The 16,018-nt window shown below is 31.2% G+C and overlaps 1 protein-coding gene across 1 annotated transcript in view; it reads right to left on the bottom strand.

Moving 5' to 3' along the window:
- Nucleotides 1-15,821, bottom strand: part of igl (igloo) — a 33,854-nt gene extending 18,033 nt beyond the window's left edge. The window contains exons 1-2 of the mRNA XM_966300.5: nt 15,697-15,821; nt 15,391-15,569 (exon numbers count right to left, since the gene is read on the bottom strand). Of these exons, the coding sequence (XP_971393.2) occupies nt 15,391-15,484 (94 nt within the window). The 5' untranslated portion in view covers nt 15,485-15,569; nt 15,697-15,821. The remainder of the gene's footprint in view (nt 1-15,390; nt 15,570-15,696) is intronic.
- Between the last annotated feature and the right edge of the window lie 197 nt (nt 15,822-16,018).

The following is a 16,018-nucleotide window of genomic DNA, read 5'->3' as shown; positions in this document are numbered from 1 at the left end:
AGTTGATCTAGGACGCCATCGCATTGTAATCAAATCCGCGCCTGAGATGGCACTAAATAAATGGAATGGGACCAGGATAATAAACTTTCCTTCCACTCAGAAACAACTATTTTGGAAAGTTGTAAACTTCTACGACTCTTTTGCTAGAGTTAATAAAACAAATCGTACATCACAGGAGTCACAGGGGAGGCAATCACGTTAATTTTTAACAGAAATTAATCGCTTTCACAAATCCGGTCGAACGATTTATCAATTATGTTTTAAACTGAATTTATGGACAGCTTTGTGAAAAGCAAGGTCAAAGTTAGTATATTAGTCCTGCGATCGAACTTTGCCTTGCTCTGATTCCTTCGTGACGTCACCGGATATGACCACGCCATTTATTACAATGAACCAATAGCGACTCGTACTTTGTTGTCGAAAATGTAATTTAATTTCGATTGTTACAACGTGTTAATTTATTTTCTATAGACACCAGAAGGAGGCTCAACCCCCGCCCCCTCCCACACATTGCGTGACCTATATTTTATATACGGTTAGGTGTAAATGCCAATTTTGTTAATGAGTTAGTTTAACAGTGAACAATTTATTAAAAGATGCAATGAATGGCTCCATTCTCTTTGAAATATGGACACTTTGAAGTTAATTAGATTTTTGGGAAAATTCAACGGTGCTGAACTTCACAAAGCACATGCAATGTTCTCGTTTTGTGTGTGCGCAAATTGCTTCCGAATTTTATTTTCGGGTTTCGGGTCATTTGCAGTTGTTATAAATAATCTTTTTTCAAAGTTTTTTTGTTCAAAAGTTTCACGTAATTTGTGCTCATGGTAATGAAAGGGCACTAATAAGGGTTCTAAATGCTATTTCTGAAACTGAAATCACGTTGCACCGTGTGATTACAGTCCTTTGAATGTTAGACAAAGTTCATGAGGGCAATAATTGATATTGCTTGGAAAAGCTACCTCCAATTAAGAAGACAAATAAATTTTTCACGGCGCTAATTAATTCTGCATTCGAATTAAATGTTAATGGTTGAACACATTGTTGAGTAAATTGGTAATAAAATTTCAATCCGAGTTGATTTATTACTTCGAACTGAAATTCGGAACGTCTTAATTTGATAGACTGAATGGCTTTATACAGTGTGGAATTTTTAAATAAAATTAAATTTATAACTTGGATATTGGCAATTTTTGTTAAAATTTCACACAGGTCGCTTTTTGTTTTTTTTTGTCCATCATTTTGTGAGTATAGTTTTTGCTTATCTGCTGTCAAAAGTGCACAGCCACCTATAACTTTTTTTTTCAAATGTAACAGTATGTCATGTGACACCTCATGTAAAAGAGCACTTCGAAAGCAGTACAACGCACTATTTGTTTTCTAAATATTGTCAACGCCCAAGTGATAAAAAATTAAAACAGTGTAGAATTATTGACTAAAATAAAATTTGTAACTTGGATATAAGCGATTTTTGTAAAAAAATTTGACACAGGTCGTTTTTTTATTTCCTTTGCACATCATTTGGTGCATGCGGTTTTGTTTATCTGTTTTCAAAAATTCCCAGCCACCTCTAACTTTTTTTTTTTTCAAATGTAACGGTATATCAAGTGTCACCTCATGTGAAAGAGCACTTTGCAAGAAATACAACGAATTCTCTGTTTTCTGAATATTTTCAAAGCCTACGCCAATAAAAAAATTAAAACCAATTTTTATTAACTCTAGAAATGTTGCAAAATGTTAGAAATTTATGCTACTATTGTTACGTTATTTTCCAGGAGAGAAACGGTACCCATTTTGAACAATTGTTGCATTAAATAATGTTCAACTTATAAAATTAGTTTTAATTTTTTTTCACGTAGGCTTTGAAAAAATTTAAAAAAATTGTGCGTTGTAATGCTTGCGAGAAGGGCTTTCATCAAGCTATCACTTGACATACTATTACATTTGAAAAAACAAAGTTAGAGGTGGCTGTGCATTTCTGACAACAGATAAACAAAAACCATATGCACCAAATAGTAGGCAAGGAAAATAAAAATTGACCTGTTTCGGAAATTTTCACCAAAATCGTCTAAACCAAAGTTATAAATTTTATTCCAGTTTAAAATTCCACGCTGTATTTGATCGCAATTAAGCGAAATTTGATATTGATATTTTTTTCTGAAAATAATACTGAAAAAATTTGAGACACAACTCACTGTAGTACCTTGTGATTTTGAAAAAAATTATTAAATATTTCGTAAGTACAGTCACGATCAAAAAGAATGACATCCCTATCAACCGGGCCGGATAACAAAAGTCCGACTAAAATCTAAAAACATAAATTTTAACAAACAAATTAATCTACAAACTGTCCAGCTAGTTGACACAATATCCAGCTGGTTTATAAATTAGCCAAACGTACACATTAACCGTATCACCGGCTGCGGTTTTAGGGTGTCTTCTTTTTGCTCATACCTACATACCTACTTAAATCAAAACCGCTTTTTACATGAAATTTTTTCCCTACTTACAGTTTCTAGAAGCTGGAAAATAAATTTCCGACTATATCAAAGTTAATTTAACGATTGCTTCGCACTTTGATGTGATTATTATTTTTGGAGACTGAAATTACGATGCCAAATTTAATAAGCCCTGCTAATTATAACGTTTTATTATTAACTTTGTGTGTTTATGAAGTTTAAAATAATCTCGTTATCAAATTTAGTAAATATTTTTCACGTACAGTAACCCAGGTGGAGTCAAATCACTGATTATGTAAGAATCTGAAGCACATAATGCTGGTTAAACCTACTTTTGTTTTGGCTCCTGAATTATACAAACACACAAAGAAACAAAAATAAATTGCTTCATTTATATTCCAACAGGAGCGCGGGAGATAATACCTCTAAATTTTTCCGGGGTTTAGGCACATTTTTTAAATAATTAAAGCAATTATACTAATTGCAATTGCAGGATCCTTGACCCTTTCCTTTACTTTCTTGTTAAAACAGGAGAAACAACTATTTGATACACGGCGGAATGTGGGTGATAACAGGGCAAAACACAATTTTTAATCACCACTTTGGCTTCCAAGAACTTTATCAACAGACAGAATTAATTAAATATTAATTAGTTTATGCATTTATTTACGTGGCCTTTCCCAACTCATAATCGCAAAATCGTCGTTTTTTACAACATCCCCCAGTAGATTTTCCTCGGTGTTACGAAACGATGAAAATAAAGAAATATCCCCACAGAGTGCAATTTAAGGGAGATGCATGGCAAGGCATCTTTTCGGGTGGATTCACATATGCGTTGAATGATTTGATATTTTTTACTTGCAAGGTGAGGAAGCCAAACAACCGCCTTAAACCTAACAAAGTGAGCGTGGAAACATTCTCCAATTTAAGTGTAATTAAAAAATCTGTGAACAACAAAACGTTTTTCAATCTGTTTTCCAGCATTTCAATTAATTCTGCCGACGACAACAAGACAAAAACTCATCAAAATTACTAAATTTTCATTTATTACGCTTTGATGTTGTCCTGCACAACGAAACAAATCTCAGTTATTGCGTTTTGATTGAAGGGACGATAAGAATAATTGAAATCGTTTTCAATATGACATTCATTGAACATTACTTCAAATATTTTCTAATAAATTAGTATTGATGGAAGGATTGATGTATTCTTAAGGGTCATTTGACAGGGTAGTAATTTAAAAATGGGGAAAATGCCTTCATAATGACCCACGAGGTATGGATTTTGCAATTACGCAAATTTGATTTTGAAAGATTCCAACAACCCACTCGAAAATTGTTAGCGCAACTGTGCAGAAACAAGAGCCCTTAATAATAAATTATTCACAAAAATGCTTTATATTCAATGTTTAATTCGAAAGACAGTAAAACTGGCACAAAGCTGAATAAATACAACGTGCTATGTGTACTTTCATAGATTTTTCCTCCAGTTTGCTATTATGAAAGGGGCGCAATAGTGCTTTATTATTTGTTTTTACCGCGTTTGCAGTAGTTTATTTCACAATATGAACCTTATACTCGGTCTTGGCACAAACAGAAATTTCCTATTTTACGTTTATGAAACGTAAACAGTTGGTTTTTTTAAAAGCTTTTATTTAACTTGATTTGTTGTCTGTCTGTCTGTTTCAAATTTTTGGAGCCAAATCTGAAAGGGTTCCCGTTGTCCCAATGAATTGAAATTTTATTTAATCTGCGTGACAGTGCAATCCTATGTGGTTAAAAGCCCCCTAATGGGGTTAAATGGGGTTTTGAAGTTTTAGGTTATGTTTACAAATGGGTTTTCGATGTGTACATACTGTAACTTATACCAACATTAACGTTATGTTGGTCAATGGGAAATATATTAATACCTAATCATTTGCACTACGTTTTGTTACAAACGAATGTCGCTTTTTTATTTCATTTATCTTGAACGATAAAATATAGACACAGAACAGTGCTCGGGATGTGCTTTCAATGCTAACAGCTGTTTTCTATCACACACCACTAATCAAGTTTGCACAAACCAGCAAAATAATGGTGTTACAATAATACGGCGAAACTAAATCTCAGAGAAAAAGACGTTTAGAATAAGTAAAGACTAAAAAACAATAAATAAAAAATATAAAAAAATGTTTTGCAGAAAAAAGCTTTTATTTAAAAAATGCACTAAAAAGTAAAAAATAATGTATTTCTATGAGAGGAGAATATTTTGCTTATAAATTAGGATTTTAAAACTTTAAACGCTTTGTCATAATTAGACTAATTTATATCACAAAGTAACTAAGAAAATTTTATATATAAAAAAAAAGTTACAACACTCTCTTCTATTTATTTGTTCATCCATTAATCAGTTTTTTAAAAGCTTTTATTTAACTTGCTTTGTTGTCTGTCTGTCTGTTTCATATTTTTGCAGCCAAATTTGAAAGGGTCCCCGTTGTCCCAATGAATTCAAATTTTGCATACTTACTTAATCTGCGTGACAATGCAATCCTATGTGGTTAAAAGCCCCCTAGTGGGTTTAAATGGGGTTTTGAAGTTTAAGGTTATGATTACAAATGGGTTTTCGATGTGTACATACTGTAACTTATACCAACATTAACGGTAGGTTGGTCATTGGGAAATATATTAATATCTAATCATTTTCATTACGTTTTGTTACAAACAAATGTCGCTATTTTTTTCAATTCATTTATCTTGGATGTAGTTTCAATGCTAATAGCTGTTTTCTACCAGATACCATTAAACAAGTGTGCACAAATCAGCAAAATAATGGTGTTACGGCGAAACTAAATCTCAGAGAAAAAGACGTTTAGAATAAGTAAAGACTAAAAAGCAATAAATAAAAAAATGTTTTTTAGAAAAAAGCTTTTATTTAAAAAATGCACCAAAAAGTAAAAAATAATGTTTTTTTTTATTAGAGAAGAATATTTTTGCTTACAAATTAAGATTTTAAAATTTATGAAAGTTTTGGGAACAGTGCTTAATTTAAGAAAGTAATTTTTTAATGCCGTATTGTTATGACTTATAACCGTTGCCAAAGCTTTTATAAATTTTAAAATCCTAATTTGTAAGCAAAAATATTCTCCTCTAATAGAAAAACATTATGAAAAACATTTAAATAAAAGCTTTTTTCCAAAAAACATTAATTTTTTTTCACTTGTCTGATCAAGTTGATCGAAGCAATTTTTTAAGTAAAACTTAAATTTTATTTTCTATAAAAATTTATGGTCGAATACTGTTTATAGGCACCTGAAAACAAGCTTTTAACAAGATCATTTTATTGACGCGACCCCCATAAATGCAAACATAAATTTAAAATTAAAATTTTCAAATTATCTAGATCATTGCTGCCAAACCTTTTAAACTTTTACCAATCTATCATTCCTTGAAGCTCTGCCAATAGTACTTATTTGTTGTCGCATCTCCATATTACTTTTTGAAATTGATAGGAATGAATAATTCATCCGATTGATCAGTTTATTTTTATTGTGCCCCGGTATTGATTCAAATTCAATTTATTTTATTCAAACAAACACAGATTTTGATACAGGATTTCCAAGCACAGCACTTGAAACTAGAGATTAGGACTCACCTAACTCCCAGCCACTCAATAACAAACCCCTCACTTGGAAATTTCAGAATGGCAAAATTTCAGCATTCCCACATTATATAGAATGAGATGGCGGGACGCACTTATTCACGACATGCGTTTTTATCCTGAGCTTCAGCAGGATCGAGGCGAGTTTGCTGCGAACGGTAGGTCGGTTATTAAAGCTCGAGTGTCGAGCTTTCGGTTGGATTCGCTACAAGTCGTCCACGAAGCTTCGCCTTATTTAATAATAATGTTACAGGAACGGCAAAGCTCGCCTCTATTTTCTTCAGTAACCTGGTTATTTAATTAGAATAAACGGACCACATCACAAGTGAAAAATCACTAGAAATTAGCCAAGGAAACAAGGCTTTTGTCGCTGGGATGATCAAATTAGGCGACTAATTCTAGTGGGAGAAAGTTACTAAACAAAAGTAAAATTGTTGGGTTGTGACACCTGAATCGTGAATTATTTCGCGTGATAATGAGGTGTTACACCCGCTCTTTACGTTTTTTTTTATTAAGATATGACATTCCAGTTTGCTCTTAAATTTATTGCATGTATTTAATAGATAATAATGAAGACTTTCCCACCCACTTAATAATTTTCCAGGTGATAATAATAGTACTTACACTTAATTAAGTTTAATAAAACGCAGTTTTAATTCTTGTTACAATATTAATTGAGATTTGAGAATTCGATTTTTGGTTTATCTTTGGAATCTACTACATTCCTCAACGACGCAATCTCATCGTCAAAATTAAATATCCGAACGGTTTTGTATCCCGGAGGAAATAAGCAAGTAATTTCTAATTTCGCCCAAAAAATCAACAAGAAACTAAATTTATTGATTATTGAATTAAATTATTTGAGTATGACGGATAAGGGAATTATTTGAAGGGATGTCAATCTAAGCACTTAAACGAAATAAAGTGGAAACAGTGACGAGCTCAGGATCACCATTTGGTTTTTACGGGAGCTTGTAAAAGGACAATTCGTATCAGTTCAGGATCTGAACTAGATTTGGTTCAGATCTTTAACAGCGATTGCAAACTTAAATTTTCTATTTGCTGCAGACTATTTTTTAAATATTAGGATGGTTTTATGATAGCGTTAAAAAATCATGTTGCAATTATCTATTAACATATAATTGCAAGTAATTTTTAATGTATCGTTCTTTGCGGTAATTATGTTAGGTGCTTAAAACAAGTTTATTGTTTTAAATATTTTTATTTTGAATGATTATAGGTTTGTCGTAAATGACCACGTTTTAATTTTTTTCATTAAAAAAAATGTACACTAATGTACAGGGATTTTTTATCAATGTACACTGTACAGGGTGCTGCAGTATGTCTGAATAGAGGATCTCTAAAACTAAAAGGTTTAGAGAAACACAAGTGACACACTCTCAGGTCCGTTTTTTGAGAAAATAATTTTAGTCAAAACCCCATGTCGCTATCGTCTTTGGTTTTCAATTTATAAACAGAAGTTGACATTTAAGTGAAATTAAAAAAATTATATCTTCATCATACAGGCACTTTTGTACAGTTAATAATGTTATCAGCGGTATTTTTACATCATTAGTTTAGCTGTAATAATAACATAAAGTTGTATTTGTTTTAAATAGGAATCATAGTTGGCTATGACATTTTCGAAACGCTTATTTTTTTCTGAACTGAAAGCAAAATAAATACAGTTTGATATTTTTATATATTTTTCATAAAAATATATATATTTAAAATATTTGACAGTAGTTGACCTTGGAAAAATTATTTCAAAATGGTGCAAATAGTCTAGAAATTTTCTGAACGATTATTAAAGTAAAAAATGTGAAATTGTCAAAAAAAGCTAGCTATGTTAAAGTTATTTTCAATTGAACAAATATTGTACGATTGTCGCAGATTTTCATTACATAAAAAATATGCAGAAAATTAAAAACGATGTGTAACTATCATATGATGACACTTTTTTATGATTTAGTGTAGTTCAATAGAGGTGACGTTGATAATGATATGATATGAGATTTGATTTTGGTGTTTGGATTTACATTTTTTTAAAATAAAATTTTATTGACAGGCATTTATACAATTAATAAGATTTTTCATTTTCCGACATTTAATGATTAATTAGAAAATAGAATGACAATGTAAGCTTGCCATTTTAAATCTAAAACGAAACAATTTTTATTAATCGCAAAAATTTGATCTAATAATACTTAATTATGCTATAATCGCTATAAACATTATTAAATTCTCTGTAAAAAAGTGCCTGTATAATGTCTTTGTTGAAAATGTGTAAATCCCCTATACGAACATCCAAAATTCAGCACCCTGTACATAGCCCTCTTTCATAGAGTGTCATAACATTAACAGTGTAAATTACACCACACCCGAAAAAATTGTATAAATTACTAGTTTAAGATAGTGGCGGAGCTATTCTACATTTTATTGTAACTGTACAATTAATGCTATAATATAAAAATAAAAAAGCAGTGAATATTTATAATAATTAAAAGCTGTGCTAAAAGCTTTTTAGAATTGTTATTAACAGAGAAGTTTTCTGTATTTTTTTAGCATTTAACTATTTATATACAGGCTGTTTCAGGTTTAAAAAAGTACACTTTTAGTTAGCCAAAAGAAAAAACCAACAGAAGATTAGATTATTGCAATTTTAAATGATTCGAATTTTTTATTAGTTTTTTCCCTCCGTTTTTTCTATTTAAAAAACACTACGTATTTTCAGAATGTGTAAATACACATTATATTTTTTTTAATTTTTGTTAAAACTATAACTACAAAATTTCTAATGTAAATAATTACAAAACTGAACTAGATTTTTACCACAATAAGAAGTGATTTTACATGTTTGGATCCATCTCCGGGTCTGTTTTCTTCAGTTGTAGAAATCCTGAAATTCGATATAAAACTTGTTAAGTTTTTAACACTGCGTGTAAATGAAAATTTCCGGTTCGATGCTGAATTTTTTTGAAGGGTAAACCAAAAAGGATACCGGTGGATAAAATGGGTAAATTGTAAAGCAATCAGAAAAGGCCAGGAGAAATTGGAGGAAATCAGAAAAAAATTAAATTTTACGATAGGCGGTTAAGCAATATTTTTTCTTCATTGTACTTATTTATGTTAATAACTATTAAGTTTTTATATGCTTGGTGAAAAATAAACTAATAGGACAGCTGCTATTTTCAACTGTTACGTATTTGCGGCTGCTGCAAAGGCAATCAAAGAACTCTATAGTTCTTTCGGTTTCTGTTAGAAAAGCTGCTGAAGAATTTGTTGGTTACTGCAAGCTCTAGATATATTCTGCAAGAAAGTCACTGAAGAAAGGCTTACAGAAGATTAAACTCTAACAACGTTATTACGTTAGCGTATAAGAAAGTAAGTGCTGTTTTTAACCAAGGAGAAGAAAATCTGCAGAAGACGTTCAATATAGAGGGTGTTCTATTTTTATTGTTACAAATTTAAACAGTTGATAAAACATGCAATTGCAAAACAAAAATCTCCTATAAACATGTATTGGCAAATACTTCGTAAGGGAGCTACACCCCTAAAGATGCCCCTTACAACAACTGACAAGACGTCGTCATTTTATTACAAATTTATGTGGTCTAAACGTAAAAGACCTAGATTTTAATTTGGTTCTGGTCGTCCTTCCTGATTTTCATGATGTTTATGATCTCTAACATACATTTTTAATCGATTTTGATTGTAGATTTTAACATTTGATTATGCGTACAAAGATTATTAACTGTACCAAATTTTGTAATTTTACTCGCAATGGTTTCTGAAGTATTACGGAAAATCCACTAAATGAATCACCACTTTCAGGGGGTGTAGCTTCCTTACGAAATATTTTTCGAAACAAGTTTATAGGAAAGTTGTGTCTTAAAATTATTCTTCTTTCACCTGTTTAAATTTGTAACAATAAAAACGGAACATCCTGTATATTTCGAACTTACCCCGAAATACGTTCGGCGTCTAGCATATGACAACGCAAGAGCCTTGTGAAGAATGATGCCTAAGACGTGGAATGAATGAATTGTAATTCGGATGATGATGACGCTCAATAATTAGAGTTATATTCATACGTTTGATATAAATAGTGTTTTCTTGGCGATGTTTACCAATAATTTTTGTTATTAAATTTCCTGTAATAATTGTTTTCATTTTATTGGAGACCTTTAGCCTCGATCTCCTCATAACGCCATCTACAATTTGCTCTTGCTGAAATTGTTCAACTTTTTTTTAATAATAGCTGCTATTTAAAAATCAGACTAAATTTACTTAACGAAAACTTTTAGGAAGACATTAACAATAATCACACAAAAATTCGAGTTGTTGCTTCACTATAAACTACATAGCTATACATACTAGAAATCAAGTTTAACACAATTTAAAATAAAACTTAGAAATACAACTAGCTATTTGTACATATATTAAAGATATTCTACTATTGCATGTACAGTGTCCCAGCGATTTGAAAAAGTCTATTAATGACCATTAAATATTAGAAAATATTTTTTTTCTACTTCGGTTTCGTATTGAAGTCATTACGATACGCGATTTGCGTATTTGCGTGTCGTAATATCCAACGGAGTGCTATAATAACTACACTAAAAACCAGGGTAATTTAGTTGAATAATGTTGACAACCTAGTTTTTTGACAATTATCTAGAGAACTGTCAATGTCAATAGTCACCTGTTTCAAGTGCACAATTTAATCAAATTAATCAAATACGAACCTTTAGAGGCCTGTACCAGCCCTGATATGTGGCCCTTTTGAACACCTTTCGAGTAATGTACAAACATAACTTCAAAAGCCAGTGCAGGTAAGTAATTTGAGAACTCATATTCCTTAGGCCAACTGCCACAAAATTCCCTAAATTTCGAAATAATTTTTTTTGTTTAAAAAGTGCGAAGTAGAAAAAATACTGTATCATATGTCATTTATAAGGCATTTTGTCGCATTCACTCTATTAACCTAAATTCGTGCGTGCTACAAAATGCGTCTTATAAAACTCGTAACATAATATACAATGTATTTTTCACAAAAGTCATAGGTACTAGCAGTTTCAAAACTACAAATACGCCAACGTCGCATTGTATCGTTTTTTTTTTGAAATAAGATTGATAAGGTTGCAAAATAGTTATTAATGATTAGATCTCTCATTGAAAGTATATAACTTACATTAGGTATTATTTTTTTGAAGTGCATGAATAATTATTTTATTATGTTTTATTAAAACAGCTAATTTTAAGAGAAATTACGAGGTTGGCGATTTTATCATTTTGAAACATCTAATACTAATCTCCTGCACCACCTAAAAGTATTTTTAAATGTACAGTCTTTTAGAAATGAACTACAATACAAACTTATGTGTTTTTAATAAAACTCTCTAATTTTTTTACATTTTTGGACGTATCTTTTAATACTGATGATATTGATCTAAAGTTCTACAAGGTGATTCACATTACTCTATGAGGCCTGCGCCTAATGTACGCACTCAAATATACAAAAATCACAAAACACTAGATACTAAAAATTCACAGTTATTATTTAATTTTTGGATATCCATAACAGTAGTTGTCAAACTAATCACTGTTGAATTGCTATTTTTTTTAAAACAGTTATTATATGTTCTACCAAAGACGGAATGAATATGAATATATTTTAATTACTAACTGCCCAAAAATGTAATTTTTTGAGGGGTAGAGAAGACTATCCAGTTTTTCAAAATTTGTAATCGAGTTCGTATTAGAATATGAATTTTTGGTGGCATTTTACAGGCGCAGTCCTCGTAAAATTATGTGTAACACTCTGTGTTAGTCGGTTCAGTTTAGTTTTTAAATAATTTGATTTAAAAAAGCTAAGAATCCTCGAAAAGTGGGATTTTAAAATTCAATTTAAATTTTTTAAGTTGTTTAACTTTTCTAAGGATTTTTGGTTTTCATATGTTTTTGTCAAAAAAATCAAATTATTTTAAAAACGAAGCAACATTGACCAATAACAATTTAGCTTAAAAATTAGGTTCGTCTTGCACCTATCTGTTTACCGAAAGAAACTTACTTTTTATCAAATATAATATCCAAAGGAATGTATCGCCAATGACTTGCCCAAGGGCTTGCCTAAAAGTATTTGGTCAAAACTATCAATCTACGCGGTCAGTGTTTTATTTAATACAGAAAAAAATTTGAAAACAGAAAACACATCTTTTTGGTACTCTTTGAAAATTATGTCTCATCAACAATATGTGTTTTAAAGGGAAAATAAAATGATTTTGGCCATGCAGTGGGCTCTTGGGAGTGAGTACTGTCTCACTATCAAAAATGTTACCAAAAATGTCTATAAAACACCATTTCTTCACTTTTCAGGCCCTGAAAACAATAAAGCACTGACTACATTCTAAAAGACTTTCTCTTCTACAGCCCAAGTAGAAAAATGTATTATTTAACTAAGTTTCAAAAATATTACTTAAAACGGCTGTAAAACCGAAGAAAATGGCTGAAATTTGACGCTTTTTAACCCCCTTAATCATAATCTTGAAAAAATTTTGAGGCAACCTATTTGCGATGCATTTTTTTGCATATTTGATATTAGGTTTCACCCTGTAAGCAAATGGGTCAAGAAGACAACCCTAATTCGGATCTTATTAGACTATTCAGTGTTAGAAGATATATCCAAAAATGCAAACTAATAGACTCAAAATTAGTTTAACACAGTTTTTTTCCTATACAGAAACTTTCAATTTGTGCGTTAGTTCACTCCAAAAAATTCAAGTGCGCTGTGGAAAATTCTACTGTGGACTGGATTGAGATATAGGTTGTATTGTAGCTAATTTCTAAATCACCCCGCATTTTTGAAAATAATTTTAGGTGAGTCAGAGAGTTAATATCTACGTTTTTTGTAAAAAGAACAACATTTAAAGATCAATAATAAACTTTTCAAATTCGCTGTGACACTTTGTATGATTTTTTCTACGGCTTCATCAAAAAATATCATTTTACCCTCTTGTTTAAAATAGTTTCGTCAACATTTGTGGTTTAGAAGTCACAACATTGTTATTTTTTTATACAGCGTGCTCAAAAACTGACGCCCCAACTCAATGGTGTGTGGTAGAGAACTGGTTACATATAAAGCTAAAAAATAGTAAAAAAACCCTTTGTATTAACGTTACTGATAAATAACGGATTTTAGATAAATGATATGTGGCAACGTTGTCTAACAGTCATGATCGCAATAAAATTTGAGCAACAATAAAAATAAATTATTTTTGAAACGGTTTCCTAGGAAATAATTCCCAGTGTTGGCACATCTACACATTGTGATTATTTGGATGAATTTTAATTTTTTTATTTAAAAAAAACTGCTAAAATCTGATAGTAAATTTAAAAATAATTATTCATCGTTTTGTTACGGAACGATTAACTGGTATGAAACATAAGAATATAAAAAATAATGAAAACTAAAGAAGTTAATACAATAAGTTTGTAGTTCCAAATTGTTTAAAATGTGACTTTAGGAATTTTTTCAACATTTTTCCCGTAATCTGCACTTGCTTCTCAATAACGTACCACTGAGTTGGTGCGCCAATTTTTGAGCAGCCTGTAAAGAAAGGTATACAGGGTGTGTCATTGATATGGGCGTGCTCGATTGCTCCTGCACTGTCAAAAATATCGAAATAAATGAAATGGCATTTTTTGGGCTGTATACATTAGTTTAGGTTTTGCAATTTACTTTAACCATTTAGAAATTATTTAATTTTTTCTACAACTTAGTGGGTCTGCAGGCACAATGTTAAAAAATCGCAGTGCTCTTGGTTTTTGGGATATTAAGTTGTGACTTTGTCCGTTGGTGAAGAGGTGAAAAAGATGTAATATTCGATGCTGATTACTCAGTAATAAAATAAATAGAGTAATAGGGTAAATAATAATAAAATAAATAAATAGAGACTGCTATTTGAAAAATTCAAGTAATGGTCTCTCAAAATTTACCAAAATGAATGTGTCACAGCATGGTAATGCTACAATGTAAATGGACAGTCTTGTCGCCGAAAGATACCCCCGACAGTTGTTTGTACATAGAAAAAATCCCAACTGAATATCTTGAAAATCAAGCGCACTGTGATTTTGTAATTGTGTGCCTGCAAACGCACAAAATTGTTGAAAAAATTAAATAACTTCTAAATGGTTAAAGCAAGTTGCTAAAACTAAACTGATTTGTAAAGCCTAAAAAGTGCACATTTAATTATGTACAAATAGAGAGGGTGTCATTTAAAAAAACTATGCACTGTAAAAATGAAACACCCTATATAGGGCAAAATAATTTCATAACGTGCACTTTGACTTCCCATTTGCAGTGCCATTTGATTTATTTCGATATCTTTGACAGTGTAGGTGCAATCGAGCACACCCGTATCAATGACTCACCCTGTATAACTCTTTAAATAATGATTCTATTTTTTTGTTTGTAAGTTTTTTATAGTTATATACAAAATTTTAAATATGCTGGATTATTTATTTTTTTTGTTATTTGACTTTCAATGATTGGTTTTTGAACCGATATGTTGATATCACTAAAATGTATTTCTTGAAATTTTTAATTAGTTTTGTTTAGTTGTCACTACAAGGAATAGTTTCTCTTTCCTTCCTAATTTATTAAGTCAAATATGTTTATTTATTACATCGTTCTGAACAGTCAAGACCTAATTTTCGGTTTCAAATTTTGAATCTAAATCTATTCTCTGTAATTTTGAGGCAACAGCAAGAAACACAGACGTTTCAGTAAAGAACTGGATTCAGAAATAAATGAAATGTATTTTTTACTTTTCTGTACTTAACTGACCACATACCAACGCATTGGCTATTCATTGAATAATTGAAACAACCAATGGAGAAGAGTAAATCGATAATTGCAAGTAAATATTACAGTAACTCGTAACCGGAGAAGAAAAGAATATTAGGGTGGCTATTAATAATAGGACAGCCGTGAGCCGTGGTGTACAGCGCGGAATAGGTACTAAGTATTGATCTCCTCCATTTATTTTCGACAACGCAATGATATTTATCTGCCATAACTCTGTTCAAATCATTCATAAAATCTAAATTAATTCATGCAAGAGTGGACATCACCGGATCAATAAAACAGTCAAAAATCTCACGTCTGGACAGGTATCAAACCACGCCTGTCCTATCTTTAGCTGCTTTATCATGGGCGTAACAACTCATTCCGAAAGATCGATGATGACAAACACTAATCCTCTTTTTCGTGAAAAAAATCTTTACTGACCTTTTCCCTCACTTGTCTCCTTCTCCTCATTCTCCTTTTGTGCCCTGTTCTCTCCTTCAGCCGGCACGGTCTCTTTGCTAGTGTTGCAGCCCATTTTTTAATTCTTCGAATTTGGAAAATTTTCCATCAATCTCCATCAACTTTGTTTTGTTATGGTGGGACACATCGCACTAGTGTGACTAAAATGATAAATGTGGGTCCAAATTGATTTTTCTATTAGCGTATAGGTAAATAATTGGGCAATTATAAGCAGTTTGTTTATTGAACGACAAATTAAGCGACACATATTTACAAACTCTTACTTACTTCTAGCAATTATTTCTAATTTAATTATTTACAAAAAATTAGTACAAAAGCATGTCAGTGAATCCAATTTTCTGAAATAACTGAACCACCCCTTGTTGCATGAGTAGAACATGCACAAACAAGGGTGGTTACTACCCATTCAAAATTTCCCCTGAGCTTGCGCTTTTTCCAATGACTCATCATCATTTTTTAATCTCGGGAACAAACATATTTCCTCGCTTGTTTTCCACCGGATTTATGGATAAACCACGCGCTGAAGAGGGTTTTAAGTTGATAAATAACGCACAAAGTGGCGTTAGGGGTGCCCTCACATTTTTTAAAA

Source organism: Tribolium castaneum, chromosome 1 (assembly GCF_031307605.1).
Source record: "Tribolium castaneum strain GA2 chromosome 1, icTriCast1.1, whole genome shotgun sequence".
Taxonomy (NCBI): domain Eukaryota; kingdom Metazoa; phylum Arthropoda; class Insecta; order Coleoptera; family Tenebrionidae; genus Tribolium; species Tribolium castaneum.
Note: the sequence above shows the minus strand (reverse complement) of the source record. Positions and strands in the feature narration are given on the sequence as shown.